Source organism: Punica granatum, chromosome 6 (genome assembly GCF_007655135.1).
Source record: "Punica granatum isolate Tunisia-2019 chromosome 6, ASM765513v2, whole genome shotgun sequence".
In the NCBI taxonomy this organism is placed as follows: Eukaryota; Viridiplantae; Streptophyta; class Magnoliopsida; order Myrtales; family Lythraceae; genus Punica; species Punica granatum.
Genome location: NC_045132.1, coordinates 13,942,267 through 13,967,392, shown reverse-complemented (window position 1 = coordinate 13,967,392; position 25,126 = coordinate 13,942,267). Strand labels below are relative to the sequence as shown.

Below are 25,126 nucleotides of genomic sequence, written 5' to 3'. Positions count from 1 at the left end.
AAATAAAATAACTAATTGAATGAGAAATATATTTGGGAGAAAACACACGATAACTGTAAGAGAGGTGAGGGAGAAGAGAAACAATAGGAGATGTTGAGATAGTGAGAAATTGAATTAGCAGGTAGTTAGTTTTGACACTTTACAATTGCATCTCTCGATTTAATTATTGTAATAAATTCAAACATATGCAGTACTGGTGATATTGGGAAGGGAAAGTTAGACAAATTAATTTTCATTCTACATATAAATACTAGATGATGACCCGTACGTATCGCGCATCTAATATGAAAATAAATTCATATGAAATGCATTTATTTGTTAGTTTTTGGCATTAATTTCATCAATACAATACTCCCTTTATTTTCTATTTCCTTAATCTCAATTTAAGTTAAATGCACATTGCCCCTAACTTATGAGGTGAGTTTGAATTTGCCCCATTATCTTCAAATTTTTGCAAGGCCTCGACCTTATTCGAAAATATGCAAAGTGTCCCCCAATCAAATTCCGATTAAAATTCAAGTCAAAAGATGGCACATGCCACTCACATATCATATTAAAAAGGGTAAAATCGTTAATTGATTAACTCCAATAAGAAAAAGAAAAGAACAATTGAATTTGGAAATTATGGCACGATCCTCCCTCCTGCAGCCGCTGCCTTCTCCCCCAACCATTAATTGTTTTTTCGGGTCTTTGTTTGAATTGTAAGAGAAGACAGAGTAATTGTTTCAGCACCTCGGGATGGGCAAGGGGTATTGTGAGCGATGAACCAAGTGCAGGCACCTGTATTTTAATATAATTGTTACGACATTAGATTGCACAGCAGGGGAGAGTCCATTGATTATTGTATAAAAGACCTTTCGACAGAAACATTAGCCATACTCGATTGAGGGGCACCTTGTTTATTTTCTAGTAAAGTCGGGATATTTGAAAATCAAGTGACAAATCCCAACTTATCCCGTAGGTTGAGGGGCAAAGTTTATACTTTTGATCTAATCTTCACTAAATAATATAACATAAATTATTAAATTATATAAGTAAAAACAAAAATAGAAAATTAGATAAAGGAATTTCTTCTTCTTTTATAATATAGATTATAGATTATAAATTACTATTAATAATATGACATATTTATACACAAGAAGCATACCGGTGATATAAAAATAAAGATAGTAAGCAACATGCCATTTTAATTCTAAAAAATATGAAACTTATTGTATTTCTTAACTTATGATATTGCGTTGATTGAAATATTGCTTTTTAATGAAAATTAATTAATAAAAAAATTACAAGATAAAAAAAAATGCCACGTTTAGAACTTTGAAGAAAGAGAGAGAAATAGGAAGAGAGGAAAGAGTGAAAATAAGAAAAGGAAGAAAACGATGAAGTGTGGGTACTTGAAAAGGGCAAGAAAGGAATAACATACCCTCAACTTTCTTTTAATTTAATTTTTTTACTAATTTTCAACATTATTTTACTATAAAAAAAACAAAAACAAAAAAAAAAAACAAATTCTGCATCATCTAATTCCTTCTCCAATTTGTAGTATAAATATGTACATATTATCGAATTTCCTGAATGTATGTATGTATGTATGTAATGTATAATAGAATTTCTCGAATTTAAGGGTCGCTAAGAGTCGGTATAATTTTCCACATGATTTTCTTGAACAATGTAGATCTCATTTCTTAAAATCCAGTACCTAATGTCCTTAAATCAAATCCACCAATTTACTTGAGATGAAAAATATTTCACTATATATATAAATATATATATATATATATATAGAGAGAGAGAGAGAGAGAGAGAATGGAGCATGTTGACCTGCTAAAGAATTTACACCCCTATAGATGAAGACTCTGTATGTCAAACAATAGCAGATGCTCAATAATAACATTGTACACAGATCAAAACTTTTGTTCGCGATCAGTCCAGGTAGAATAGAGTGACAATCTTCCGAAGATTTTTCGCCTCCTGACATGTCTCCATGAGCAACCTGCTGTCATGGAATGCAAAACATATGACTTGCTGTACATGCGAGATGATGTCCATGTTACACAGCCTGTTCACATGGAAAATTAACTGATTCATTAGACTGCATTTATATCGGTCGGCGCAGGAGAAGTTTACGCTGACTAGGTAGTGCTGAACCTAAGATATCAACCATGAAAAAGAAGAAATATCATCACTGCTAGGGCTTCTATGTGTGAAATATAAAATCACTAGCTGACAACTAACTCGGAAAACAACACAGTGCACAAAATCAATTATAGCAGGATATAATTCAGCGACTGAGTAGTTGTCATAAAAATAAATTTCACAACTTGGGCAAGCGAACAACAAATTGGCCAAGCAATATGTTTGTGAAAATGCTCAATGGGTCCAAGTAGCTTAAAGCAACTTCAAAGACACCCTAAGAAAAGCTATTTAAACTACAAATTTATTTAATTTCAGGAATAAGACTCATTTAAAAGCAACAAAATAATAAAATTAGAAGATAGGGTGATTGGCCTACAGCCAGACCAGCTGATCTATGAAGAAGTCGGTTGTCGGTAAGCATTTGCAGTTTCAATTCGTGTATAGAGAGTTACTTATGGAAACCAGTCCTGCTGAGTTTCAAAGACATGGTCATCAGCAGTAGTAGCAGGAAATTGACAAAAACCAATTATACTGAACCTGCTTGCTTCGATTAGAGGAAGATGATCATTGTGAGGCTTCTCTATGACATTCTTCACCTGCAAATCCAATTAGAGAAAAAAAACAGCCAGTGGGAAAAAGGCATTATTCATCAGTATCAAATTCTAAGAGGAATTGGCAGTGGTTTTACTTCGCATACTGTAAATATAGACGATACTCAGAAGTTTCAGAGAACCAGAGGTTCGACTTTCTTTTTGGTAATATAATATTCTGTTTCATTCTCCAGATGAACAAGTACATTCTAGGTATCCAACCTACGTGAAATTATTAGTTCAAAGCACAACCCTTGGAAAAACAATTATCTCATCACTTTTTACCTAGTTGGGACCCGGTTTAAAAACACAAATCAAGTTTCAATCAGTCACTCTTTTGTTGCTCCACTTTCTCAGTTGGTCAGTTTAGTTCCTTCCAATGGTTTCACTTATCTGTAAGGTGTTGTTCGAAATTGTGCGTTTCTTATGATGTACTACTTACTGCCCCGTATAATTCACTTCTAAGGATCGAATGAATGTTGCTCAAGCAGATCAATAGAGGTAAAACATGAAACTGCATCCCTAGTTACAATCATAACTCCCCACAAAGGACCAGGTAAATCGTAGGGCAAAACATTGAGCAAAGCAAAATCCTTAGCCGCACAATTACCTTGGCCAATAATTCTTGGCTCTCCGGGGGCTGCTTGCTCAAACTCTGAGGCAAAATAACAGTCAGAAGTTCAGGTTTTTCGGCCCTTAAAGCCCCTCTAATAACAGCTGCATTAGTCCCAGATGCTCCTGATGTATATATGTGGTTTTTCTGGAGAAAAGAAAAAAAAAATTGCAGCAAATTCAGGGATAAGACAAATCTAGAGGTCCATATGCAATTCATTATATTAATGAGGGGGCTTTTGGTTGCATATTAAACTCGATTACTTCAGCTCTATTAAGCACAAACACAGTAGTCCGAACTGAAGCTATCAACCCATTGAACAATCTCATATTATACTTTGACTGGTCCCGCTTCCTATATGTGCCAACTCTATTGATTCAATTAACTTTCACAGAATATATCTACCAATTTAATAGATTCATTGACCCCAATTCAACCAAGAGGTATGACAGTCATGTTGATAGCCAACAGCCATCAGGACAAGTAAATTCGCCAATGTTTGAAAAGAAAGAGTCAGAGCCAACAAGAGTAATACCCTGAACCCAGGCTAGAATATATCAATCCCAATATGATGGTGGAAGGTTTGCATTTTCCAGTTTTGATTGGCTCAGTATACTCTCTGTTTCTGAGATAGCTTAGTGTTATATAGGGAAGTCAAAAACATTTCTGAGGACGCATATGGATTTTGGATACATCATCCAGTAAAAGAAATGGCCCTCATCAATGTTTCCCTTGTAAAGTCCTTCAGAAGATCTGTAACAAGGCACTTTTGTAAAGCAAGATGCATTTGATCACATTTGTGGAGTCTTACAGTGATAACCATGGCATAGCTGAGAATCTCGATGAGCTCTTGGTGCATGAATCCCATGTTTCTTGTCCCAAAGAAGCCAATTGATCTAGGCCCTTGCTGTTGAATGGCTAGTAACTCCTGCATAGACGTAATCATATGAATAGCCATGACAAACTTATGGGGAAAGAAGATAACGAATATTTGTGGAGATTTAAATACAGGCAAGCAATCAAGTTATTCTCACATAGGGGACTCTAAATTAATTGACGCACAACAAAGAAAGTGATGTTTTCGAAGAAGTACAAGCTAAGAATCAATTCAGATGAATTTGTAGTACAGGGAATACAAAATAGGAGCATAGACTTCTCATCAACATACAATAAATGACAAGAGCCAGGGCATATCCCACCAATTATGTCATTGGCACAATAAAATACCAAATCTTGTACTGATTGGCCATCTCCATTTACACGTAAAACTATCATTTGTTGCATAGAAGATAGATTCTCTTTATCCTTAAGGTGCCCCATGCTTATCATAATAAGTAGCTTGGCTGAAGCGACACAGAGGAGTAACAAGTAAATTCAAAACCCAGACCTTAGTCGCTGGGTTAGCTCTAATCGGTTCTTCTGGATAACGCTGACTGATGGTGAGGATTGCTTAGTCTCAATATAGGCATTTAAATTTGTCCAGCGGGAAAATTGTAACTAGATTCTGGACTTTGCTATGGAACTCCAGAGACAGATAAATAAAGGACACTAAGAAGTCTTGCGATACCCATTTCCTAACACATATTGTAGCTCTATCTCTCTTTTAAGTGATCCTTACGTTAATTTTTTGACTCTGAGCAATAATCCAAAAGATTATCCATCGTACCCTCCATACAGTGACAAACACGATACAGCATTTTACACTTCAAGAGTATGCTTTCATTTCACCATTAAAAAATAAAACAATTTCTATGATATCAAATTAAGATCTTCATAACTATGTGAAAGGCACGTCTTAGACCTCATTGCCAATTCAAATATACTAAGCAGAACAACTGGCACGAAGGAAGCAAAGATGCCATGTCCGGTATGAAACAAGAATTATAGACAATTCGCAGATGACAAGAAAGAGGGAGATTAGTTCGGGAAACAGGTACAAAACCAGAATCATAGACAATGAGAATAGAAGAAGAGGGGCACAGAGAGAGAGCGCAATGTCAAAGGAAAGTTCCCAAAAATCTCATTGGGTGCTTCTTTAATACATCCTTACAACCATCCTGTAAATATTATAACAGCATCATGGAGACATTTCTGTATCAAGACTGAAGACAATGCTGCTTTTCCTCTCAGCTACCAAATGACTGATAGAATTAGTCATCTAAAAGGAAGTCAGTCCAAAGCCACATAGAATATTAAATTAAGATAAGTAAGGTGATAAACGATGCAAATCTAGTTATGGGGCTAAACTGCGACAACTAAGGACAAACAACCTCACCCCATTATTCGCTGCCCATCATCAATATACAATTTGCACTCCGAGAGAAACTCTCCCTTTTTTTTTTTTCTTGGATCATTGAAAAGAGAAATTTATCAGTGGGTAACAATATAACACTGCCTAGGCATAGTTTTACTTGTGGAGCCTCTACCACCAATATCAAATCGGGTAAATAACCTAGAAAAATCAAATATCCAACACTGGACAATGTATCTGAGTAGTGAAAACATAATAAAAAGCGCCAGAGAATTACTAATAAAAAAATCAAATCAACCTTAAAAAGAGATATTCCCATGTGTTTATAGTTCTACGGGGTTATCTCAGTAGCCCTAATGTGGCAGATTTTACATTGTTCAGAATTTCTCTATTAGGATTCCCCGATGCTATAGAACCGGCATCAAATTCTGCGGATATTAATTGCATAAGCGTTGCTGGCTCCTATACTTCCTCAGCTCCATTCCTTCTTTTGCAATGCTCTCTTCTCGGGATCTAGACTTATAATTCATCAAAATTCAAGTCCCCCATTCATGTCCCCCCTCAGTATATATCACTTTCAAGAAACAAGGCATCACAGATCACATCAATTCACTAGGAAACTATCAACACATAACATATCTTAATACAATGAACACTAGACAGATCCAACTTAATTACTTTAAAGTAGAATTATTAATCCCAAACAGTGTTGAGGGCAATTCGATGACTGACATAATAATATTATAATCCAGCATGAAATTTATCACACAGATGCCTGAAATATTTATAAGCAATCGCTTGCATCAGAATTTCAATTCTTTACCTGGACATATTTCATACTTCTCGCAAAAGATCCAAAAAGGAGAGAAAGAAAGTCAATCAATGTACTGAAATAACAACTGAAAACAGAAACTCTGACCTGTAAATAATCCACATCAGGGACTGGTCTCATCTCCGAAACTAGCACTGCCCCAGATCCTTCCACAACAGACTGCGCTTGGGTCGGGATTTGGACTCCCCCATCTTCATCAGACCCAAACATCCGCATTTCACTGGCCTCTTCAAAACTCCAACTGTTTGAATCTCGATCTTTCCTCGTGCTTCCACATAGCCACTATACCAGTACATAAAAACAGAGGCCCTGCTAGTAAATCATCAGCCAAAAACCAACTGCACGTAAAGAGTGGTGATGAGACAGACCATAAGCTAGGTAACTAATACTAGTCCAACCCGTGTTTTGTCACAGGAATTATCTCAAGATGCTTCTGATATAAAGCTTGTGAGATTCGAACCTTAATCAGCCAAGACACAGAACCCCATCACACTTTCCACCACGACATATATACATTTGCAAAATATACGTATGCATATATGTCTGGGGTACAAAACATACATTTGCAATTTGCATCTGAAAAACAGTTCACTGATAATGACTCTCATTACTCCAGCACATAGATGAACAAAAACTAGGCCATATCAAACCACCTAATCGGCAAAGAGGGCGCACCGGCGAAACAATGAATCATCAGATTCTTCATGAGTAATCGGCTCGGTGCAATTTTCCCGTCCCCGGCTCTACTTTGAAGATATTAAACAAGACCCCACATCGCAAATCCCGCGGAAAATGGCATTTTTCAAGCATCCCACATTAAAAAAAAAAACCCGAAATATCGGGTGGATTGGAATGGAATGGAAGAGACAGAAGATAACACCTACCGAATGAGAGAAGGGCGGAGGAGGAGGAGAAGTCGACGTCTTTCGGGCAATGAACCCATTGAAGGAATAGGAAGAGGGACTACTGCAAATGCTGCTGAAACTGGGAGAAAGGGATTGGGATTTGGAGGGAAAATCGGCGGTGGTGAGAGGCAGGAAGTGCCTCACCGACATGGGTATGCTCATCTATGCCTATCAAGTCGAATAACCCACCGACACCAGCACGCACCCAATCACTTGAGAATTTTGATTCTCCTTTTGCCCTTTTTCCTTTCCTCTGCCGCTTTCTGAACCCTTCCCTTTTCCTCTGTTTCCTCTCCCCCCAACTTTCTCCAGTCCGAGCAAATCAAGAAAAATCGGTTTCAAGGAAGAGTGTCACGAGGAAGGGCATCGAGATATCGTCTTTTTGTTTTTTTTTTTTTTCTTTTTTCCGTTCTTTTTTGTGTTTTTTAGCCTGCTTTTTTTTTGGGTTATTTATGATTAATTATCTAAAAAAATACAGACTTTCGAGATTTTATTAATTTTATCACGAACTTTTTTGACCAAAAAATACGCAAACTATCAATTTAATATCAATATTAACACGGCGTCAATTTTTTCATTCGGTGGGCTTCAATGACGGCTATCGCCCACCCAATTTGGATCGCCCAAAGACGACAGAGGTCTCTGGTGACTCTAATTGGACATCCCCTACCTACTTCATTTCTTTCTCGATTTTACCTATTTTTTTAAAATTCGGGCAACGATGGTCTCACTGGGGCCCACCGCCACCCCTAAAAGGTTGTCGGCAACCTCGGCTATCCCAATCAGAGGGTGTGGCATCGATTCTCATTTAAATCAACAGAAAAGTTAAGGCATGCTAAAATTGATATTAAATTGATAGTTCGTGCATTTTTAGGTCAAGAAAAAAAAGTTTGTACTATAATTGATAAAATGTGAAATTTTTGTATCTTTCAAATAATTACCCCGTTATTTTACATTAAACATCTTTTATTTGCCAGCGGTCTAAAATTAAAAATTTATTGAGGATTTAGTCTCGTGTTCGTTCAAAATCGCACGATGCACGGTAACTCTTTGTCAACTTTTATTTACATAATAATAAATATAATTAATACATGACAATATAAGTTTAAACATAGATACAAAAATGACGTTCAAACCATATATTCTATCGAATGAGCATAATAAACATATTATGAATGAGAGTCAAAGAGTTGGAAATCATTACGATGATAAATAAATATCTATGAAAAAAATTATAACATTTTATTAAAAAATATGTACCATAATTTATACTACTAATCAAATTTAACTCGATCTTTATAATAAGAAATTTGTTATCGTTCTAGAATTTACTCTATATATAATATATAGTTGTCGAGTAGATCACCATAATCCGCCCACATATGCAGATTCGGTGAAACCGGAGCTTCTCATGCATTCTTAATCGACAACCTAATTAATTAATACAATTATCAACCATTTACATTGCATGTGCCCAAACTCCACTTTTTCTCTAATGTAACAGTTAAATAATTAATTATTTCTTAAATATTTACAAGAACTTTTTATATTATATATTTATTTACGATTCCAAATTTAAAAGATGTTAATAATAAAATAATAATGACAATAATATCTATATATAATATATAGTTGCTAGGTTAATGGCCATAGTCACCACATATGCACATTCGGTGAAGCCGGAGCTTACCATGCATTCATAACCAACAACCTAATTAATTAATACAATTATCAACCATTTACATTGAATGTGCACTTTTTCCTTAATGTGACAGTTAAATAATTAATAATTTCTTAAAGATTTACAAGAACTTTTTATGTATTATATATATTTACAATTCCAATTTTAAAAGATTTTAATAATAATAATGATAATAAACTTGAGAGAAAATATAATAAATATTATTATATATATAATATTTTCAAAACTTTCACCAATCTATTTGTATATAATATATAGTTATCGGGTTAATCACCATAATCCGCCACATATGTGCATTCGGCGAAATTGGAGCTTCTCATGCATTTATAATTTCATTGAATGCGCCTAAACTCCACTTTTTCTCTAATGTAACAGCTAAATAATTAATCATTTCTCAAAGATTTACAAGAACTTTTTATACTACATATATTTATTTACAATTCCAATTTAAAAGATGTCAATAAAATAATAATAATTTTGAAACTTATGACATACTAATTTTTACTGAATTAAAGATGATAATTTTGAAAATGTTATATCATTACTCCTCCAATACGGTGACAATATATGAATTAATCATAATTTCTTAAGACATGGATATAATTGTTAGATATTAAACTCTATAGAAAAAAGAAATAAATATTTATGAAATTTTTAAAATTTAATTGAAAACAATCAAAGCTTGGATTAGGTAAATATAATAATATCTGTAGTAGAAGTCTCATGCAATGCACTGGCCGAAAAAACTAGTTTGTTATGTATTAATTGCGGCCGAGCACTAATCATGTCAGAATATCAACAAACTCTCAACAATTATATGGGCCATAACCGGCCTCTCTTTGGCCATTCTTGGCCCCAACCTCAGCCCCCATCAGCCAGGTCTTCCTCACCTTCTCTCCCTTCTAACCTGGAAGAGCATTATGACTCCGCTGCTAAAAGCATACCAACTCCTCCGATATGAGGACGGCTCCAACCTGCCTCCGCGGAAAACTCTACCGTGCTCGGGGAAGGAATTTAGTGTCGAATTAAATGCCACAAAAATAAGATTTGTAAACTAGGCGAGAACCCGATTCGCGATCCCAAAGAACGCATTCCACTCTTGAATCATGAGGGTGATCCCTTTAAGAGCGCGGCGAGGCAGAGTGGGAACAATACATGACCCCCTATGCCCACCACGAACTGTGGCTTCAACTCCTGGAGGATTTTGTAACTTTTGATCAGGGATTTTGCAAAGATCGAACCGAGCTAAGCCAATTCAATTAGAACGAATGTTTACTAACACAAGTACGTACTCACCAAGGTGTGCAAAAAAAGAAAAAAAGATGTGTTCACGTGTATGTCCACTAATTTGAAATCATGTCACTTTTGACATAAGCAAGATGCTCAGGGTGATGGCCTAGTGATTTTGGTTTGAAGACTCTCAGGCCTTGAGTTCGAATCCCCTCCAGGACATATGCTAGGATGGGCTCTTTGACTTGAACTTGAGGTCATTTTCGGCTTCTGTGAACTATACTAGACCCCTGGTGGTACTACACTGACGGGGCCAATGATTGCGCTGGTTGTTCAGCTCATCTGATATGTTTGCGATTGAACACGAGAGCCCGAACATAACATTGCGTAGCAGGAGAAGGCAATAATGCCATCACTGCTGCCCACCATTTATATTCAACAAAAAAAAGATGCTTGGTCCGTACATGATTAAAGTTAATACAAGGATAACAAATGGAAAACAAATCTCGATTAAGACCGTATCACACTCAACTTGGTTCACAAATGGAAAACTTTCCCAGTTATCTCCTCAGGAAAAACAGTAAGGCAAGAATAGCTCTATTGCAGGTTGGACCGAACATAATTTATGAAGATAATTTTACTCCTATCTGTCAGGAAGTCGCAACTCGAGCCGAACAAATGTCTCCTTAAGAGAAAATGGAAGGCATTAAGTGTAGAAAAAAATTCTGAGTTCTGGGGGATACAAAACCTGGAGAGCTCCATATAATCTAACTCATGCTGGTGCCGCACTACTGGATGCTTTCATTCTTGCGGTTTTGGCTTGCAACGTTTGCATGAATGCTGGGTTAGCTCTGAGCCTTATCCTTGACGTATGACATACAAGCATCCTCGAGCTTGTTAGCTTTCCCTGCTTCTTCAATAAGGGATAGTAGCTTCTGAAGGCAATCCTTTCTGTTTTCTTCCCGATGCTCAAACCTGTAGGACAAAAGAGACAGAATTCAGGATCAACTACCTCAATTTGATCAACTTGAGAATGCATGGAAAATGAATTAAAACCCCACTATTCCATTGTACCATTCACTAGTAATAGTAAGCTCATCTCTCCCAGGATGGTATCGTTTCCCAACCAGCTCTCTCAGCTTCCGGAACTAGTGTTTTGAAAGCCCGAGTTCTTTAACAGTGATGGACATTTTCACCTTCCAATTCTTGGGATGCCATGCGTCACCGCCAGGGCAAAAACTACACGGGTCTGCCATCGGAGAATTGGTCCCTCACCTGGGGGGTCATCCGATTCTTTCTTCTTATCAAGTGCAGCTTCATCAAACTGTGGAGGTTCCTGCTCCTCCATTATATCTGCATGTTTTAACAGCATCTCATCCTCAAATGTCTTGAACTGCTCGAAAGCTTCTTCCAGTTGGAGCTCCCCCTTCTCGCACAATTCCTCCAACCTCGCTTCAACCTCTTTCTTCCAGTCATCTGGACAAATGGTTTTGACTCAGAGAAGCACAACAAGAAATCTAAGATAAACTATGAAATCTCTCATCGATCACATCACGTGATATACTTGCAAACACCAAGTCACAAAAGAAAATTGTCAACCAGAGATCAAAGCACGAGTTTTAGTTAGCTCTAACTTTTAACAAGAAACAATAAGTATGCGGCACCATATCATCATTAAAAGGGATTGAATCGGGCCAAACCTCTAAAAATCACATGTCCAATACTCTTTACCTTATTTTACCCTTTTTGAACCTCTCACTCACTATTTAATCATGAGAATCAGCTTTCGAAATGCTCTAGAATCTGAATCAAGAGCAGAACATTCAGAAAATGGAACGTGCGAAATCGGGTTTTACCGGGAAGAAGCTTGTCCCAAGAAAGAATGTCCACGAGGATTTGCTCGCACTCTTCAGTATCCTGCACGTACCCGCGCTTAACAGCCTCCTCGATCATCGCGTCCGACTTCTTGTCATCCATATTGAAGAACTCGTCCTTAGCCATCATGTTAATCACAATGTCCCGCGCGGAGTACAGATCATCAATCTCCTTGTCCGTCGAGTGCAACTCCTTGAAATCCGATTCGAACTCCGAGTCCCTAACATCATCGAGCAGCTGCATCTCCAACTCCTCCAGCAGCTCGTTGGTAGTCTCCTCGTGCTTCTTCGTCAGCCTCCTCTGCAAAATTGCCTCGAGGATCGACGGAAGAGCCTCCTCATCTCCTTAAAATACTTCTCTATCCTCAGTCTCAGCTCTGCAGAGGGGAAAAATACGTATCAAATCAAAACATTGTACCAAAGGGGAGAGAATTTTTCTCCGGCGGCAAGCAGCAGTGGCAAAAGTGTTTTAACTTTGTTACTGACGTCGGGTACATCGACGGACACATCTTTCTCCTCAGCCGGCGGGGCCAAGTCCGTCTGTGCAGCAGCATTTTGTCAGGAGGGATTCAGAGTTGGAATCATTATTCTCGGATGAGAAGAATCTGAGTAGGAGAAGGGGAGTCCAATCAGCTCGCGAGGCGACAAGTGGGGCATTCGGGGTCGGATTCAAGGCGGCTGGAGGCGAGCGCAGAGGGACGCATTTCTGAGCAGCAGCGCCCCATTCATTGCGAGGTTCAGCTGTTGTTAGGGTTTAAGGAAGGGAGGAGGGCTTTGAGCTTTGACTGAGCTAAAGAAGAAGGAAGCTCACAGCTGCTCCATGGAAGCAGAGGGAGGACTGGAGGTGGCGATGAGATGAGATGAGATGACGATGACGATGACGACCACTGCAGCAGAAAGAGGAAGTGGGCCGGCCGGCGGTTCATAATAAAACATGTTTAGCCGGCTGGGCTTCGTATAGAACCGCCATTAGCAGGTTTCCTTTCACCGAACTGAAGCTGAAGCAGACCAGACTGAGAAGTGAGACCGACCAGCTCCACCTCCTCCGTCTCCCCTCCCCATCAATGGTGATGGTGAAGGTGAACATTCCTCCTTCCTTCGATCGCCTCACCAGGAAAACCCTGATTCTGATTCCGAAAACCTTCCGCCGCGTCCTCTCCCATTCAATATCTGATGCAGCCGCCGCAGCAGCAGCTTACGACCCCCCATTCACCCCCAAACCCCAAATTAAGCCTAAGCCCCATGAGAAGAAGATGAAGACGACCAAGAAGGAGAAGGATCCCAAGCCCGGTCCTGTGAAGTCGGACCTGCCCTTCGATTTTAGATACTCCTACTCCGAGACTAATCCCGCAGTCCAGCCCATCGGGTTCAGGGAACCGCCGAGGTTCTCCCCTTTCGGCCCAGGACGGCTCGACCGCAGGTGGACGGGGACCGAGGCTCCGGTCCAGGTGGAGGTGGACCCACAGGAGGTGGCGGAGCAGAGGAGTCGGGTACTCGGGGATCCGCTCTCAGAGGACGAAGTCGCAGCGCTCGTGGAACAGTATCGCCACAGCGATTGCAGTCGCCAGATCAATCTCGGTACGAAACAAGATGAACCAATACATGAAAACTGAGAGCACGGGCAATTCATGTTATGCTGTATGCTTTCTATTGTGCGTGTAATGTATGACTTACTGCATTGACTGCTGCACATTAGGGAAAGGTGGAGTTTCTCACAACTTGTTGGATGATATCCACAACCACTGGAAGAGGGCCGAAGCGGTGAGGATCAAGTGCCTTGGAGTCCCGACCCTCGACATGGACAATGTCTGTTTCCACCTCGAGGTTTGAGACTCACACCGTATCGAGCGTGCATTTTATGTAGCTTTTGGGGATGTTAATGTTTAACTGAAACGATGGCAGTTCTTCACTTAGGACAAATCCAGCGGAAAGATCATCTACCGGAACATCAATATCCTTCTTTTGTACCGAGGTCGGAATTACGACCCCAAGAGCAGACCTGTGATACCTCTCATGCTCTGGAAGCCTTATGCACCAATATATCCGAAGCTTGTGAAGAATGTGGTCGAAGGATTAACCTTCGAAGAGATGAAGGAACTGAGAAACAGGGGACTTAACTGTGCCCCTTTGATGAAGCTGAGTGAGTGTCGTTCGGATTTGATTCTATCTGCTTTGTTTGTCGCTTCATTGTATTAATGGTAGTCTGAACATCCAGCAAGGAACGGCGTGTACGTCAATGTGGTGGAGAGAGTGAGGGAGGCATTCGAGATGGAAGAGGTTGTGAGGCTGGACTGCAAATATGTCGGCACGAGCGACTGCAAAAGGATCGGTGTGAAGCTGAGGGTATGCCTATTGACCTTACAAGAATTTAGGCGTTTATGCTTTTGAGTTTTGTCTTTTGGTTTGGCCTAAATAAAATGGATCGTCTTTCTTCAATTTTATGCAGGATTTGGTTCCTTGCGTCCCCATCCTGTTCAAGGATGAGCAGATCATTCTCTGGAAGGGGAAGACGGATCAAAAGCCCGTGTCTGATGAGTAACTGGTTTTCTGTGTTAAAAGCATCTGAGGACTCGGTTCTTATTTCCAAGTGGTACAGTGTCTACTCTGCACATTGAGCAAGCTCGTTATAGACAGTTATGAAAGGAGAAATAGCAGTTCACTATCTGATACTCTGATCAGTTTGGGACATGGCAGGGTTTGAGGTGATCTTTTGTGGGATCCTACGTGCGAAAACAACAGATACTCTTGCAATTTTATTGACATGCTTCCCTCCAGGAGGTTGGAGCATTGATCCTTACACGAGCTCAACCTGATCCAGTATTATGATGGTTCTAATTCATACGATCTGCACGAGTAATTGCTGCAAGCTGCAACTTATTAAGACTTGATATCGACATAACTTCATCTCGATTCGGCAAAGGGACTACCATCAGTTCTTGATGTTCGGGTGCTTGTGGACCTTCATTATGTTTTGCATTGGCAGCGGCTGATAAAATAGGTAGCTACAAACTCCAGTGTGTGATAGAACATAATCATACTTGTGCTTTGCTGGTTCCATGTAGGGCGGTGTCGTCAGTAAGTTGTTATGAGGCTTATCGAGCAGAACCTAAAGCTTGTGTGTTCTGACATGCTTGCGACATTTCTACCCGGAAATGCTCTCTCTATGCTTCGCCTTGGTGTGGTTTTCCAGAATCGATGTCTCTGAAACTGGGAAAGCAGCACCGTGCAACACGCAAGAATAGCTTGTTCGTCCATTCTAGCAAGAATAACTTCTTGGTGCTTCCATCTTTCGAACTGACTAGTGAAAAATTTTCTCGATTCGTGTTTTCTTCCAAAATAACTTTAAAATGAAATTGATGCAGTTTGATTCTTTATGAGCCTTACCTTCAATGCAAGAGGTTGAAGAGCTTAAAATTGGACGCGATTGCACTCTTTCCTTCCGGGGGGGAACGGCGCGAACCTGATTATAACGAACCAGCAATACAGAGATGGGTACAGAAGCCTCATCTATATCTCGGATCTCTAACATAGTAATTGAGAGAGAAGGGGGGAAAAAATGTAAAGCGGGGGCATATCTATCTATCTAATCTATGGACAGGAGATGGAGCGGCGATCATAAACCTTACGGGCCAGCCTGAGACAATCCAACCAATGGAGGATCTCGGCGTTGGGGTCCCTCTCGACCACCACGTTCGCCACAGTGATCTGCACCGACCCTCTGTAGCTCGTGATCCTGCCTCGCACCCTCACGACGGCCCCGATCCTGACCTCCGACGACTGGGAGGCCGCCACGCCGGCAGCCATCAGTAGGCCGTCTTGGTCCGCCGCCCGGCGAGGCGCGAAGTGGGGAGAGGTGAGGTGGTTGAGCCAGAGGATGCAGGGGACGCAGCCTGTGCCGTCGTCGACCGCAAACTTGAGGAAGCGTCCAGGCTTGTGATCGCGAGAGGTGACGGTGCCGAGGGTTTCGGCGCGGGAAAGGAAGAGGCCGCGACGGGAGAAGGTGTGAGGGGTTCGGGTTAGGGCGAGGAGGTCGAAGGCCAAAAGCTTCACGTGGACGGCGGTGAGAGATTTGAGTCTCTCTTTCTCCATTGAGAATACTGGGCGGTATAAGACAAGGCTGTTTCTGTTCGGCGCGCAAAGGTCTGGGACTGGGCGGGCAATGAAGAAGGAGGAGAAGTCAATATCAAAAGTTTTATGGAAAATTATGATTTTAGTCCTCTAGCTTTGACACCTTTTCTCTTTTTGTCCTAAACTTTTTTTTTTGAACTTTGTCCTCAATATTCTTCCATTTGTTCGCTTGCAGTCTTTCCATCTGTTTTTCCATCTAAAATGCAAATGACATTTTATGCATATAATTTTTTTTATTTAATTGAAAAGCTAAAAAGAAAAACTTCCAAAAAGAAAAACCAAAGAAGAAGATTACCGGAAATTTGAAGGACAAGGGGGCTGAAATCTCTCTATTCCGAGGGACGGGGCCGCGCTGGCACCATCACTGCTCCTTCAAGTTCGGGGCACCAATTTCCAATTCACTCTTCTAATTAATAATTGTTGAAATAATTTTTATTTATCTTAAGGAAAAGAAGGCAGGACTAAAACCATATAAATTGAAAAAGATTGAAGATAAAATTCAACCCAAAAGAAAGATTTATAACTAAATTTAAAAAAAAAATAGCGACAAAAGTTGAGGAATAACACCAACTTTTATTCCATAATTATACATACAATGCTTGAACTAATATCTGTAAGATTTAGCCTCGAGATAATTTAAAGTCTTATAGGGAAGTGGGTGGAGAAAACGTAAAACATATGCTATCACAAACAAAATGTCAAATGGATCCAGAAAGTGGCACACGAGTATGCGTCCTACATATGCCATAGGCGTGGCTCGATCACAAACCAATACCTTATATCAAGGAATACGACTGAAAGCATTATAGGGCGAGAGGACTTTCGGCTCTCCTGGAGAGGCAAAACCTTGTTTTCTATGTTCAATCTTTTGGGCATAATTACGCTCGAGACAAGATATTGTGCCTCCCAACCTATGAAAGCCATGTAACCTCAGGAACTCGCGAAGAGGCCACTTGAGTTTTAGCCAAAGAGCTAGTCACATCTACACCCTGTGGAGAGAAATCCACGCGAGCCCTCGTCGTTCCAGGGATTTGTTCTATGAAGTCGGTATTAACTCGGGAAAGAACCAGCTCGAGGGGAGAGAGTTTGGCATATGGCTCTTATTGTGTTGGGAGTAGTCCTGCAACATCCTCCGACAAGGGAAGCTCCTACTTCACACCATTTATTCACATATGAAACAAAATCTTCGTCTGAAACACCCGTGTTTTGCTGCACGAACATGGACATTGTTAAGTGTCATTCTAAAACATCTAAGGCTAGGGGATAAGTTGCAACACTGCAGGACGGACAAAATTTATATCAACCATGTAGCGACTGTTTTAACTTTTCAAAATGTTGACAATTTTTCTGAAGAATGTGAACATAATGGACATAAATTCATTCTTTTTCCCCAAAAACCAAAGCTTGATGCATCTATCTGCTTCATGTCTATCCATCAAACAAAATATGTGCTCCATGTCAATTTCTGTACATTATGAACACCGATCAGTACAAGTAAGAGGTCTAAGATGGGTATGGAAAAGAGGAAAGTACAGACCTTCCTCGAGCTTTTCTGTTTTCTTTCTGCTACGCAATATATGCAATTAAAAAAACCTTCATTAATATCAGGAAATTATATATAATTCATTATCCTTTCACCAAACTTCATTTCCATTCCTAGCAGAATTAGTTAACCAAACACCGAGAAACTTGAAAGGACCTTTTTCCTTGATAATATGCATGCTAAATAAAGAGGCCCTAGTTGAGTATGACTTTTGCACGTCTTCTGATAGTAAAATCCAATATGAGCACTTACCACCCACTCCTTCCTGTCAGCATCGTAACTCTCACCGCTGTTAGGATATATAACTATTGGCTTCGCTGAGACCTGACATAAATAAAATTGATTGGAAAAATCATTCGCAAAACCAGAAACAAGAGATGGTAAGTGCCCAAAAAGACTGAAAAGTCGAGTGCAATATACCTCTTTAATAGATAAGATCAAGCCATGGATAAACCTAGGGGGCGTGCAGTTTATTCCTACCGCAACTACTTTCTTGCATGATTCAGCTATTGAAGCACATTCAAGAACTGAATCACCACTGACCACATTGACTCCATCTTTGGAGTTGAAACAAAACCAAGCAGGAACATTTATGTTTTCTTCCTCCATGATCTCTGCATAAGCCTGCAGCCCCACATATTTTACAGACACTCAGATCTTCAACTTGGAGAAAGCATAATGCTTTCTCGCAACATAAATATACAAAGAAATAAAATGCAACATATTCAAAATGTACTTGTGAAGCCACGGATGCTGATTTTCCCAAAAAAAAATAAAGGATGGTTTTGTCTAGAATATCACATAGTTTTAATTTCCAAAGAATGAACAGATAGAGCAAATGACTAAATATGGAGAAAGTTCAAAAAAAAGAAATGGAGCAACTAAAAATTCAGAAAGAATGGAAATTGGAAAGAAGTTCTACAACTATAAGAGCAGTTCTTAGACTAAGTGCACAAATTCCATGAAAATTTGCTCCTTATGGACAACCTTCTTAACAAGTAATGAGTTTTTCATTGCTAAGAAAGACTAGCACAAGCATTCACTGCGACATATTCTCAAATCTCAATAAGCCACATAAATGCAATCGTCAATCCATGTATGTGCTGTCCTTTAGTTTTGTTCCCCCATCAAGAAATATAGTGTATTTACATAAAAGGAGAATAAATACAAGTACTTAAGTTAATTCAAATGGGTACCTGGGCTTCTAGCTTGTTTGGAATTGTCTCAAATGCAATTATGTCAGGATGTGATTCTGCCAGTACCTGTACCCTTCTTCGGTGGAAATTTTTCAAAGCTTCTAGAGTGATTCTATCCCCATAAATACCACTACAAGAAGAAAACCACTCTAGTAATTTCTGTTCATATATTCTCGCTCCAACCCAATAGAAACTATAGATTTAGGCATCAAACTTCATCTTGCGAGGATTCTTTTCAGTTCCAGCCACCTAACATTATACAGCCATTAGTTCAAAGAAAATAAGATGATCTGCTAAGACGTTACTAACCTGTACTCAGATCCATCTGCCAAATAAGCACCGTAGCTGCCCACAGATGCTGCAACTAGTATGGGCCGATCTTTGAGAATTTTAGACTCCCTATTGCTGTTACAGGAAGATCCTGAACAATTTTGTTTATATAGATCCCTCGCGTCGCAAGCAATTTCCACACTTTTTCTCAGCATGGTTTCACTTTCTTCTTTGGAAAAGCCTTTCACCTCAAAACCTTGAATAGTGGCCTGTCCGCACATTTATATCAATATCAGTACAAGATTGAGATGGAACTCCCGCTATTAACCTAAAGAGCAAGACCTGATAAGATGCTGTAATTATTATGTCCGCACCAGCTTCAAGGTAATCAAGGTGCACCTGCAGCCCAGGAAGACATTAATAAACCATCAAAAGAAGAACGGAAATCCAACAATGGTTCACATTCACAACCCAATCACTAGAGAAGGATCTCTCTGCATATACATAACCTACTCATTAATCTTCAGAATGACAAAGGCCCCAAACAAGAAGTTTCAGAAAGAATTAGCGCCAAACAGTCTCATGAAAAGTATTTCCTCCTTTTGTCTTGAAGTCTAATTAATTATCCAAGATATTATAGGTGTCTGATAGCTGATTTCAAGAAAGAGCACTCCTCATTTGAATCAAGGTATTGTCAGTAATTAACTACTGCTCATTTTCAAAAATTGAAAAAGGGAAAAAAAAAACAGAATAAGGAAAAGAGACCACCTTGCCAATGCTAATTGATAATAAATGGTCAACAAAATTCATTTGACCCAAAATATTTTATAGCATGAAGCAAGTGATGATTCTAGTTTTGTAGAGAAAATATTTATAGAAAGTTAAGAAAATATATAATCATCAACCATTTCTAGACATGTTTACACGCAATAAGTCGATATCCAGATAAGGAACTAAGATATAAAATTTATCAACTGATCAAAGTCGTCCACTCATTGAAACTAGCTTTATTCCTTTTTTCACCCGAAAAATATTGCTTGATACAAAAGAGAGTAACTTCCAGTGGGCTCCAACACCTCCAATTGGATCAGATTGTTTTGTCAAACTATTGTAAATTCCTAAACACGACAAAAGGTGGCCCGTGGAAGCAGACGAAAGCCACTTCAGTCAGACTCCTTTCCACTTGGGGGGGAGTGCGCAGCAGGATAGATCAATGTATATGGTGGAGCTTTGTGTCTCATTTTATGCATCTAAATTTCTTCAGAAAAGGCAAAAGCTTAATCGGTGGACCACACGGCATTCTACAGGAGTAAGGACTGTCAAGTATTCACCATTTTTTTGGCAGCAACCGACTTACAAGAACACCTTCACAAGTCCGATATCAAACGGACCACTATTTCCAAGTTCACAGTATGTGTTTTAAACGAGGTCACGGGCTACCCCTTAATCGAGAACATCTTCAGCTGGAACAAATTTACGGCTCTATATGATACATAGTCAGCAATCATTTTCTATGTAGGAACATATAAAAATGAGCAAAGGCATTATCTAATTCTAGAGCCCTGTAAAGTTGATGATCCTACTTGAATGTTGGCCATGTGCAATGCAATAATGTCGTGCTTTTTCCCCGCCGTGCGCATATGATTTCGTTCGAGCATAAATAAGCATTTCACGACTCACATTCTAATCCATCAAACTCAACCGAGTTACTCAAGGTCCAAAATCTAACCGTGATGTGTAGCCCTGCGCACTATGAGATGCTAACCATTTGATCAGAAGAACCTCTGCTAAATTTCATTTTCACCTACTCAGATTTCACACAGTTCCTGCTAGAGAGATGGATAGAACAGTATCATTGGCTTAGAGAGAGGGCGAGAGAGAGCTTACGGATCGAATGAGGTGGGGAGAGGTGAGGAGGCATTTGGCGCTCCAGAGTGGATCGTTGAGGTCAGCACCGTGGCGCTCGAGCTCCGTCGCCAGTCCGCCGTCGATCACCGCGTACCCGCCGGCCTGATGGAGGAAGTCCGCCATGAACGACGGCGATTGTTGCCCGCTGCCCAGTCCCATTTTCAGCTGCTCTCTCTCTCTGGTTTCTATTCTTCTGCTGAGGATGAAAGTAAAACTGCCAGAAGTCGTCCTTCAACTTTGACATTTTTCACGATCTTCTATTTTCATTTAGTCGATTTCAGTCCCTCAACTTTTACAAAAGGTAAATCTACGTCCCTTTATTGAAACTACCAACTATGTCAACCTTATTTCTTACCGCGGGAGTCCCAACCGTCGGTCCCTTTTTAAAATATAAAGAGCAACGGATAGTTCAACTGACTATCGAATTTATAATCCATTGATTATAATGTGAAAGTGCACATTATTGCGCTATATTCTTTTTAATTAACTACAAGTCTTTCCGAGACGTCTACCGTGAAACCAAAGAAGGATAAATTGAAAATTCAATATTGCGTTTGATTTTAGATTTAAGTACAGTTTAAATTTGATTTTAATTGGATTGTAATGATTGTGTTATTGAATTATGAGAAAAAATAATGAATAGTTGAGAAAAAAGTAACGATTATGTTGTTAAATTTTGAAAAAAATAATGAATAATTGGGAAAAAGTAATGATTATGTTATTGAATTAAAAATAAGTGAAATTAAATAAATAAAATTAAAATTAAAATTTATTTATGAAATCAAAGGAAACGCAAGAAACCCAACTTGACTTGAACCAAAAGTCATTACTGAATTTGGGCAAGCTTCTTCATATTTGGTTGTCGAGTCTTTTCTACATTCATCAAAGAAAAATACACGGTGGGACCCAACCTGATCCGATCCAAATTTATATAATTATTGTTTGTCCACATTGTTAGGATTGGGCCCCACTCCTCTTATATCTATCCTTTCCATCGAGAGAGGTCACCAGTGGCGTCAGGTGTGGTGGTAGCAGGCGCGATCTCTCTTCAGGTGATGCAGTTCCACATTTAGAGCCAATTCAAATTGTGAAGGCAAATGGCCTGTCTATTTCTAGAGAAATTAATTCTCACTTTTCTCCTCTACTTTTCTTCTTTTCTTTTAGATTTATTTCTTTATTGAAAAATATAAAACTATGATTACTATTATTAAAGTTAGAAAATCGTAGTTTGTAGTAAATCAACCACTAATTTGTTATTGGGCCTCAAATCATGTGAAAATAAATGATGATTAATAAATAAGAAAAGAAAGTCACTAGATAAAACATTAAAAAGGGATAGAATTGGTTAATGAAAAATAAGAGAACTTAAAAAAGTAGTTTTTCTAATCGCTATATAAATTTAAATAGTGGAAAAAAAATTCCTAAAAAAATCATTTCAGTTTTATAGTAAGTGTACTTTTTGTAATTCCCTACTTTTTAGAAAAATTTTCTAAAGAATTAAAAAATTCTTCAAAAGTAAACATGCTCTGAGAATTTATTATATTTTTTGTTTAATTTTTCCTAATTTTCTAACTATTTTTTAATTTCTTATGTTTTCTAAATTTTCTACAGTTTATTTAATTTGATTGGAGTTATCACGAATTTTCTTTAGTTTTTAATTTTTTGAGTTTTTCTTTGTAAAACTGTCAAATTTTCTCTGGTTGTGTTTACATTTTTTTTCTAAATATTTGTTGTTGAATTTTCTGAATTTTTTATTGAATTTTCTCTAAATTTGCGATTCTTTTAATTTTATAGAAATTCTTGGAATATAGGAAAATAAAATGCAAGGATAGTCTTAGAATCAAAATGTTTTTATTTTGCTGAGTAATTTTAGAATCGAAATGTAAAGAAACGGGCACTATTTATAATTTTTTTTAGTGCACTTTGGTATTCAAAAATTGAATGGGTCCTCGATTAATCTAATCGAGTCAGGTCGACCTATTAAGGGATAAAGTTCTCCCAGCGTAAAATTTTTTATATTCACAAAACTCGAACTGGAGATCTTACTTTTAGGGAATAAGCTTCGAATCGCTTGAACCAACCCATATTGATCACACTTTTTTATATTTGATATAGAAAAAATAGATATAAATTATAAAATTAATATTTATTTTTTAACAATTATATATCAGTATTTTTACGTCAGCAATGACACTCTCAAACCAAGCGGGCATGAATACTGTTTTTGCACGTTGAATTCATGAACAACGCGTTCCTTTCATATTTTCCACGTGTAATTAATCAGATGAATGTGTATCAATTGAGTAAGAAGGAATAATTACCCAACTACTACTCACCTAATTTGGATGGGGACAATTTATGCCTTTATCAACTCATTTTGCCCTCTCAAGTCTCAACTTTCACAAGGACATTGCGTTCCACGAATTCAATAATCGCAAAATTGGACTTGAGTGACATTGTTCATGAGATTTTACCTTTTTTCCTTTTCCCATTAATAAGAGAGGCCAGCTACATGCATGATGAAGGGGTGCAGTAAATCTTACATATAAAGAAGGACCGAATCCAAAATCTCATAATTTCATATTGAAGACGAATAAGATACTTTATTAAATTTTCTGTTCTCGTGACTCAATTCTGAGTTGATTTAATAGAATGAAAAAGAATGTTAAACGAGGGGTTCGAACTTGGAAGTTGCTTTCCTTTCTAAATTTCTTAAGTGTTGGGGTTAATTGGGGAAATTTTCGAATTAGAAAGTTCAAGAACAAGAAGGATAAAAAATTCATGAACAACTCCAAAACAATTAGAAACAAAGACTACAATAAAGAGAGTTATTAAGGAGGGATCAATGGAATTGTCCTATTCCTCTGCTCGTAACTAAGAGGTTTCGAATTCAATTTTTATTAATGGAACTCATCTCTCATTATTTCTTACTCCCTTCTTCCTTACTAAAGAGAAATTAAAACGCAGGATAATGGGATACATAGAGGGTGCGAGTTAAAGTTCTGCACCACTGAAGAGAAATCAAAAGCAATTTTTTTTTTTCAAACACTAGTACTTAGTAGCAATTTTGAAGGAGTCTGCGCATTATCAAAGTGACGTTTGGTTGGGCCAGAATGCAATTCGGATCCAAGACAAATATCGTGTCCGAATTGCCATTCCTTCGTTTGGTTGTTATTTTGGATCGCGGTTGCAATTCAACCGGCTCACTATTCTGGATAGTTACGAATTGTCATTCCGGGCTAGACGCCATGTAGGTGCGTGTATATACATTGTTTGATTAAGCAGGTCGATGGCTCGAGGGCGTTTTATGCTACAATTGTCTATGCAGCCAATTTTCCTGATGAAAGAATTGAGTTGTGGAATTCTTTGAGAATTGTTGGTGAGGAGTAAGTTTATGATAAAATTCCCCTGATTGTCAACCTAATTTTCCCTTGATCCCCAGCCTGGAGCTAGTTGAGGGAAGAAACGTTCAAAATAATAATAATTTAATTCAAGGGTTAAAAGTTCCTCGAGCCTATAGTTTAATTGAACAGCGACAAGTTATTAAGTCAATTCTGCTGCGTCGTTTTTGGAACAATCGCATCTTGACCTATCGCAATTTCAGGGAGAAAGCTCGTTCTAAAATAATGAAAGATAAAGACAAAATTCCACGTTCAGAACCACGAGTTGTTATACGTTGAGAACGTTCCAGGATCCAGACCAAGCTGACAACAGAGTGAGAAATGATTTATGTATTGGCTCTTCCTGGGTTTTAGTTTAATTAAGGTTTAACAGTAATCGCGTTAAGAGTCGTAGATCAGAGATTGTAACAGAGAGTGAAGATCTCAACACATTAACTACGTACATTAGTATCAATAATTAACTCAACTCGTCCAGATCTTTGACTGATAGGATTGTTTTAAGCGACCCGATATAACCCGATGTAATAATACGGCGATAAATGAACAA

At 38.5% G+C, this 25,126-nt stretch overlaps 4 protein-coding genes and 1 pseudogene across 8 annotated transcripts; 1 reads left to right on the top strand and 4 right to left on the bottom strand.

The window, feature by feature from the left end:
* Positions 1-1,796: 1,796 nt before the first annotated feature.
* On the bottom strand, positions 1,797-7,681 carry LOC116211477. Of its 3 annotated transcripts, none has more exons than XM_031545879.1 (6): positions 7,307-7,681; positions 6,510-6,760; positions 4,151-4,267; positions 3,337-3,486; positions 2,674-2,732; positions 1,797-2,059 (listed from the first exon to the last, which is right to left on the bottom strand). In XM_031545879.1, the coding sequence occupies exons 2-6, from the start codon at positions 6,636-6,638 to the stop codon at positions 1,924-1,926; spliced, it is 591 nt and encodes a 196-aa protein (XP_031401739.1). In that variant the 5' UTR covers positions 6,639-6,760; positions 7,307-7,681; the 3' UTR covers positions 1,797-1,923. The 3 variants fall into 3 exon arrangements, with proteins under 3 accessions (XP_031401739.1, XP_031401738.1, XP_031401737.1); XM_031545878.1 differs by having other exon boundaries at positions 6,510-6,731; XM_031545877.1 differs by having other exon boundaries at positions 6,510-6,704; positions 7,307-7,679.
* Positions 7,682-10,637: 2,956 nt separating this feature from the next.
* Positions 10,638-13,195, bottom strand: LOC116212166 (annotated as a pseudogene).
* LOC116209966 (CRS2-associated factor 2, mitochondrial) lies at positions 12,593-15,449 on the top strand. Of its 3 annotated transcripts, none has more exons than XR_004157390.1 (6): positions 12,593-13,711; positions 13,830-13,957; positions 14,048-14,273; positions 14,349-14,476; positions 14,580-14,723; positions 14,828-15,449. XR_004157390.1 is itself a non-coding variant. In XM_031543738.1 (5 exons), the coding sequence occupies exons 1-5, from the start codon at positions 13,198-13,200 to the stop codon at positions 14,670-14,672; spliced, it is 1,089 nt and encodes a 362-aa protein (XP_031399598.1). In that variant the 5' UTR covers positions 12,593-13,197; the 3' UTR covers positions 14,673-15,449. The 3 variants fall into 3 exon arrangements, 1 of the variants encoding a protein (XP_031399598.1); XR_004157389.1 differs by having other exon boundaries at positions 14,813-15,449; XM_031543738.1 differs by having other exon boundaries at positions 14,580-15,449.
* A 69-nt stretch (positions 15,450-15,518) lies between these two features.
* On the bottom strand, positions 15,519-16,377 carry LOC116209969 (CST complex subunit STN1). Its single transcript, XM_031543740.1, has one exon. It carries the CDS (start codon positions 16,220-16,222, stop codon positions 15,722-15,724), a length of 501 nt encoding a protein of 166 aa, XP_031399600.1. The 5' UTR covers positions 16,223-16,377; the 3' UTR covers positions 15,519-15,721.
* Positions 16,378-16,814: 437 nt separating this feature from the next.
* Positions 16,815-21,433, bottom strand: LOC116209967 (homocysteine S-methyltransferase 2). Its single transcript, XM_031543739.1, has 7 exons — positions 21,158-21,433; positions 19,613-19,669; positions 19,310-19,539; positions 19,001-19,130; positions 18,225-18,428; positions 18,057-18,128; positions 16,815-17,470 (listed from the first exon to the last, which is right to left on the bottom strand). The coding sequence occupies exons 1-7, from the start codon at positions 21,335-21,337 to the stop codon at positions 17,312-17,314; spliced, it is 1,032 nt and encodes a 343-aa protein (XP_031399599.1). The 5' UTR covers positions 21,338-21,433; the 3' UTR covers positions 16,815-17,311.
* Between the last annotated feature and the right edge of the window lie 3,693 nt (positions 21,434-25,126).

What these genes read in the sequence shown, in the direction of transcription:
- LOC116211477 (XM_031545877.1), bottom strand. Translation starts at nt 7,489, where the DNA reads ATGAGCATACCCATGTCGGTGAGGCACTTCCTGCCTCTCACCACCGCC. An exon ending in CTCCGCCCTTCTCTCATTCG is followed by an intron (nt 6,705 to 7,306) that starts GTAGGTGTTATC and finishes GTACTGGTATAG; the next exon opens with TGGCTATGTGGAAGCACGAG. An exon ending in CCTCTAATCGAAGCAAGCAG is followed by an intron (nt 2,060 to 2,673) that starts GTTCAGTATAAT and finishes CCATGTGAACAG; the next exon opens with GCTGTGTAACATGGACATCA.
- LOC116209966 (XM_031543738.1), top strand. Translation starts at nt 13,198, where the DNA reads ATGGTGATGGTGAAGGTGAACATTCCTCCTTCCTTCGATCGCCTCACC. An exon ending in CAGTCGCCAGATCAATCTCG is followed by an intron (nt 13,712 to 13,829) that starts GTACGAAACAAG and finishes GCTGCACATTAG; the next exon opens with GGAAAGGTGGAGTTTCTCAC. An exon ending in TGCCCCTTTGATGAAGCTGA is followed by an intron (nt 14,274 to 14,348) that starts GTGAGTGTCGTT and finishes CTGAACATCCAG; the next exon opens with CAAGGAACGGCGTGTACGTC.
- LOC116209969 (XM_031543740.1), bottom strand. Translation starts at nt 16,222, where the DNA reads ATGGAGAAAGAGAGACTCAAATCTCTCACCGCCGTCCACGTGAAGCTT.
- LOC116209967 (XM_031543739.1), bottom strand. Translation starts at nt 21,337, where the DNA reads ATGGGACTGGGCAGCGGGCAACAATCGCCGTCGTTCATGGCGGACTTC. An exon ending in TAATTACAGCATCTTATCAG is followed by an intron (nt 19,540 to 19,612) that starts GTCTTGCTCTTT and finishes ATGTGCGGACAG; the next exon opens with GCCACTATTCAAGGTTTTGA. An exon ending in CAAACAAGCTAGAAGCCCAG is followed by an intron (nt 18,429 to 19,000) that starts GTACCCATTTGA and finishes GTGGGGCTGCAG; the next exon opens with GCTTATGCAGAGATCATGGA.